Source organism: Pinus tabuliformis, chromosome 9 (genome assembly GCF_031772625.1).
Source record: "Pinus tabuliformis cultivar Carrire ecotype Pingquan chromosome 9, CPIR1, whole genome shotgun sequence".
In the NCBI taxonomy this organism is placed as follows: domain Eukaryota; kingdom Viridiplantae; phylum Streptophyta; class Pinopsida; order Pinales; family Pinaceae; genus Pinus; species Pinus tabuliformis.
The window spans coordinates 422,118,459-422,124,285 of record NC_142307.1 but is presented as its reverse complement, the minus strand read 5'-3'; the positions used below and the strand labels follow the sequence as shown (position 1 = coordinate 422,124,285).

Here is a 5,827-nt window from a genome sequence, read left to right as displayed (position 1 = left end):
TATTAGTGAAATATTTTATTAACAAAAAATTTACCAATTAAACTACCCCTAACAGATTAAGCACCATATAAACCAACCATGTGACTTGATTTGAAGGGGAACATAATACTTTAAAAGCAGCCAGGGTCGTATGGAATAATGTATAAAGATAAAGTGTCACTTAGCTAAAGGGCGTTATTATGTTAATGGGGCGGAACCCACGTGAACCGGGGGCTTATGGGGTTGGCTTTTCATTTAAAAGCGGGTCAAGGCCCCACAAAATATCCGGAAATGTAATATTTCCGTATCATGGTTTGTTGCGGAGGTGGCGTTGGCATGAGGCGAAGATATAAATCAGATCCTACCGATCAGGAGAGTTCCGCCTAATTAGAGGCAGATTGGAGGCAGAGAAGGCCGAGGCTAGATCTCTAACTCGGAGTTTCTCTTATACGCCAGAGAGCTTAAAAGCTTTGGATGGAGTTTACGCCATGAGCAGTCCCAGGCAGCATCAGTGTAAGCGTAATGTCTGCCCAAACGTGGAGGCATGGTGTTGGATGATTTTGAAGGGAGGAGCCGCGCTTCTAATGTTCGGCTGGGCTTTCTATGTACTGTTTCTCACCATTACCACGCACCCCTGCTGGATGGCTTCCAATTGCTGGGCGTCTCTGGTTTTGGGCGGCAACAGAAGGGTTAATTTAGCCCAGACTGGTAAACTTGTAATGCCCAGCAGTGCGACTGAGCTCGAGAATATTGTCTTCGGCATCGCCTCGTCGGCGGACCATTGGCGGAAGAGAAAACAATACGTCGATGTCTGGTGGAAGCCGGGAATTACCAGAGGATTCGTTTGGCTCGACCGGCCGGCAAATTTTTCCAGCGATCCGCCGATCAAGGTATCGGAGGACACTTCGCGCTTTAAGTTCACGCACCCTAACGCTCCCCGCTCTGCAATTCGGCTCGCCCGGATCGTGTTGGAGACTTTCAAGTTGGGGCTCCCGAATGTGAAATGGTTCGTGATGGGTGACGACGATACTGTTTTTGTTACAGAGAATCTGGTGCAGGTTCTCAACAAATATGACCACAATCAGTTTTACTACATCGGCTCCATTTCTGAATGTACCGAGCAGAACATGGCGCATTCGTTCAACATGGCGTACGGCGGAGGCGGATTTGCCATAAGCTATCCGCTGGCTAAAGTGCTCTCAGAGATCTTGGACGACTGCATTGATCGGTATTCGAGTTTGTATGGGAGCGACCACCGAGTGCAGGCGTGCTTGGCTGAGATCGGAGTGCCATTGACAAAAGAACCAGGTTTTCACCAGGTAAGTCCCAAATTCTCAGATCTGTAAATAGAGATCAAGTTTGACCCGCATCATTGTTAATACCAGAGATTATTCCATATCTTTTTCTTTGCAAACTAGGAAGCACCATTATTCTTAGTGGCTGTCAATATTCTGTAAGAACAAACACATTAAATTCTTTTTATGTGATTGATATTGAATAAATAAAGTAAGTGATATCGAATAAATAAAGTTCTTACTGAAGTGACCTAATTCTTTAGATTCTTCTTTTCATTATAAATTAGTTAGGTTTTTTTTATGTAAAATTTTATTGAAGTTCATAGATTTTTCAATTTTTAAAATTATGAAGGTTATCAACAGTAAATTTGTTACATAGATGATAGTGATAGCAATTTCATGTATATCATAAGTTACATAAATAGAGGATAATGATATCAATTTCATGTATATCACTATGATCTTAAAAGTTTATGCTATGGGGTTAAAAAATATTTATAAATTTATTAAATTCTAATAGGTTGTATATTTTAGATTTTTTTTATATTTTATATTTAGAAAATAAGGGGAAATAATAGGTTATATATTTTAGAATTTTTTTATTTATTTTTCATATTTTATATTTAGTAGATAATGGGAAAAAGTCTTATTTACCTTGTTTAGAGATTTATTTAGAGATCTATTTATGATTATCTTATTAAAAGAATGTTGTTCACTTATCTTGAAGTTCAAAATAAAGATTGGATAATTTTGTTTAAATAACTAAAATCTATATTTGTCAAATTAGGTTATTTGGGGTGGTTAGGTGGAATAGTTATTATCTTCCCCACCCAGATTCAAATCTGCTAGGATGAACTATAAATGCATTGATAAATATTATATTAATGGCCTAAATGCATTGATAAATATTACATTAATGGCCTCTTGCCAATGAATATTGTTGTCTTGGCTTCAAGCCTTCTAAATTCTTAAATGAGTATACATGTGGGTTGGTCTCCTACCAACAACCTCACTTTAGAGTGAGCATACGTGTGGGTTGGCATACCAACAACCTCTCATTAGAGTGAATTTAAGTGTAGGTTGGCCTAGTACTAACAACCTCACTCTACTTGTAGGCTCACCTGGTATTAACAACCCCACTTTACTTGTAAGCTCACTTGGTATTAACAACCTCACTCTCCTTGCAGGTTCACCTAGTACTAACACCCTCACTTTAGAGTGAGTATACCTGTAGGGTGATCTGGTATCAACAACCTCACTCTACCTATAGGTTGGCCTAGTATCAACAACCTCACTCTACTTATTAGTTGGCCCTCACTTTACTTATAGGTTGCCTTGGTATCAACAACATCACTCTAGAGTGAGTATAAGTGTTAGGTGACCTAGTACTAACGACCTCACTTTAGAGTGAGTACACCTATAGGCTAGCTTGGTACCAACCATCTCACTCTACCTATAGGCTAGGCTGACATAGTAGGAACAACCTCACTTTACCTGTAGGCTAGGCTGACATGGTAGGAACAACCTCACTTTAGAGCGAGGCTAGCTTGTTATTAACAACGTCACTTTATTTGGCTAACTTGTTATGAACAACCTCACTTTATTTGTAGGTTAACTTGGTACCAACAACCTCACTTTAAAGTGAGTATACCTATAGGCCCACTTGGTATCAACAACCTCACTTTATAGTGAGCATACCTATAGGCTTGCATGGTATCAAGAACCTCACTCTACCTGTAAGTTAACATTGTACCAACAACCTTACTTTAGAATAAGTATACTTGTAAATTGGTCTTTTCAACAAACAACTTCACTCTACTTAATACTTATTAAATTTTTTTTACTTAAATAATTTTTTAAAGATATATTTTTAAAAAATTATTTTTAAGATCTACTAGAAATTACAATTTTAGTTATTAGTTAAATTAAAAATTATAAAAGCATTAAACCACACATAGCTCACATCTCTGACCAAACTCTTAGCTAACCTGCTAGCCAAGGTCTTATCTAACTTTTTAATACATTTACATTGTCCTTCATCTAGGGTCAGTGGTCAATGTTTATATGACTATGTTTCAAGGTAATTTTTTTTTTTAATAAAATGAGTTTATTATTTTCATAATAGGATGGGTAAACTAGATACCTGGTCACTCAACTTGAATTTGATACTTAGTCCATAGAATAGTTAAATCAAATACTCATCAAATGGAATCTGGTATCATCTTCCAAAATTTTGATTCCAGATAAAATAATTTTCAACTTTAATTTTAATTTAAGATATATTTTTGAAGCTCAAAATCTTTAATAAATTTCACAAATTTATAATACGTAATTTAACATGTTCATATTTGATAGATAAGCGTGGAATATTTAATGAACTTATTATTTGAGATCTCCCTAGCATATCAAAGTGTGCAAAGGTTTTTAATCAGTTTATTTGGCAGATTGATCTCCATGGCAGCTTCTTCGGTCTCCTGTCCGCTCACCCTTTAGTGCCTTTACTTTCTGTCCATCACCTGGAGGCAATGGAGCCCATATTCCCTCGAATGGCTAGAGCCTCGGGGCTGAAGCATCTGATGAAGGCGGCGAGGATCGACCCCGGGCGTGTCCTCCAGCAGAGCATATGTTATGACCAGAGAAGGAATTGGACGGTTTCTGTTTCTTGGGGGTATGCCATCCAGATTTATAACAGAATCGAGACTCCTCGCATACTGGAATACCCCATGCTGACATTCTGGCCCTGGATGTATGGAAAATACCCCTTCATGTTCAATACTCGGCCGGTCCCCAAAAATCGCTGCGACAGACCCAGGGTTTTGTTCATGGAGGCGGTTAATTTTATTAATGATAATGATACACTTGAGGGTGTTATTAGCCACTACCAGACAGATGATGGTATCGACAGCAACCAGTGCAATCTGAGTAAAAATGTTTCAGAAAATGTACACAGAATTGCAGTTTTCTCTGAAGTACAGAAGCATGATTTGACCCTGGTAATTAACACGGTTCTTTCTTCTTTAATTTTTCTTGAATGTATATTTCTGTGATTCATATTGTATCAAGAAAGTCTTCTGGTAAGAAATCAGATTCAGATTGTTTTCTGTGATTCATATTGTATCCAAGAAACTCTTTTGGTAAAAAATCGCATTCAAATTGTTGGATCAGCAAATTTGAAACCGCTCATTACTTTTTAATTTAAGTAAAATAAATCCCTGCTTTTCTATTTTCCTGAGATTTTCAGGTCTGGTTTTTGCAGGCTCCGAGAAGGCCGTGCTGCGACATAACTTATCCTTCCGATGACAGCAATATTGATATGAGAATCACTATCAGGAGCTGCGGCCATCGCGAATCTGTATTTAGAGAATACGGTTGACAGTTTGTTTTGAAGCGAGATATTATTCATTATTTTTTCTGATGAATGGTCGTTTACCAGAGGCAGCAAAGGAAAGTAAGAGTGGGCTTTCATGTAGAAAAATCCAATGAACAATGAAGGGGTATATTTTTCAACCTTTTTCTGCTTATTGCACACAACATCTCGCCATTCATGTGTGGGGGCATGAAGCTCCAAAGTCTCTGCCTCCTGAAGTGTTAAATGGCCATTGCAATGCCAAGCGCGCCCAAGGGGCACCTATATACCTGATAGTTGTTACAATGCTTCTTGATTTGTTTTGAAATCACGATTTATTTAGAGCAAAATAGCTTTAATAAATTAGAGAATGAATGGTTTTTGGAGGCATAAAATTGAGAGATGGTATCATGCTGTAGTGGCCCTTCTTTGGCTTATGACTTTGTGAGATGTCAATGATAATCTTAATATCCCCTTATAACTAAATCACCTATGTCCATGGATATAATGCAGTAAAATAAGGTTAAATTTATTGGAAATGGGTAGTATTTAATTGAGATATGATCATTTCAGCATTTTCTTTTTATATTAAAAAATATTGTAATAAGTTTTTCTATTCTAAAGCAAGATGTCTCCTATATAGATATGTGTTTGCTACATTGAGTGTGAGATTGACTGTGAGATCGATGTATAGAGTTTTTTTTTATATGTAACATGAATATATGTTATAAGATTTGTGTGTAAATAGAGTTTTGTGTTTTTGTTTAAGATAAATAGAGTTTTTTCCTTTTGTTTAAGAAAAATTATATTTTCTGCGAAATATAGTATAGAGTCTTTTCCTATGTATTTCATAAAAAACGTTGTAAAATAAAATTAACTATTATAGATCTTATGAAATAAGGGTTTGACAAAGTAGAAATCAAATTTACCTAAAAATGTAATTGGAAAAAAAATTGAAACTAAATAGAATTAGAATAAAAACTATATAGTTAGTACAAACAGTTTTCATTTTTTAAATTGGTTTAATGGTCTGTTCACAATATTTTATTTTCTTCTTCTTTTTTCTTTTCTTTTTTTTCTATTTTATTATATTCAGTTTTTTTTTCTTAACAAAAAAATATTTATGTTAGTACATTCTTTGAAGCGTTTTCAAAATAAAAAGAGCATATTTCAGTTTTTCATAGTTTTCAAAAAGTTCTATTTAGGA

General features: G+C 35.9%; 1 protein-coding gene across 1 annotated transcript; it reads left to right on the top strand.

Annotated features, from left to right (window-relative positions):
* The first annotated feature begins 310 nt into the window (after nt 1-310).
* LOC149148946 (uncharacterized) lies at nt 311-5,112 on the top strand. Its single transcript, XM_089439686.1, has 3 exons — nt 311-1,298; nt 3,719-4,267; nt 4,531-5,112. The coding sequence occupies exons 1-3, from the start codon at nt 468-470 to the stop codon at nt 4,645-4,647; spliced, it is 1,497 nt and encodes a 498-aa protein (XP_089295812.1). The 5' UTR covers nt 311-467; the 3' UTR covers nt 4,648-5,112.
* Nucleotides 5,113-5,827: the final 715 nt, after the last annotated feature.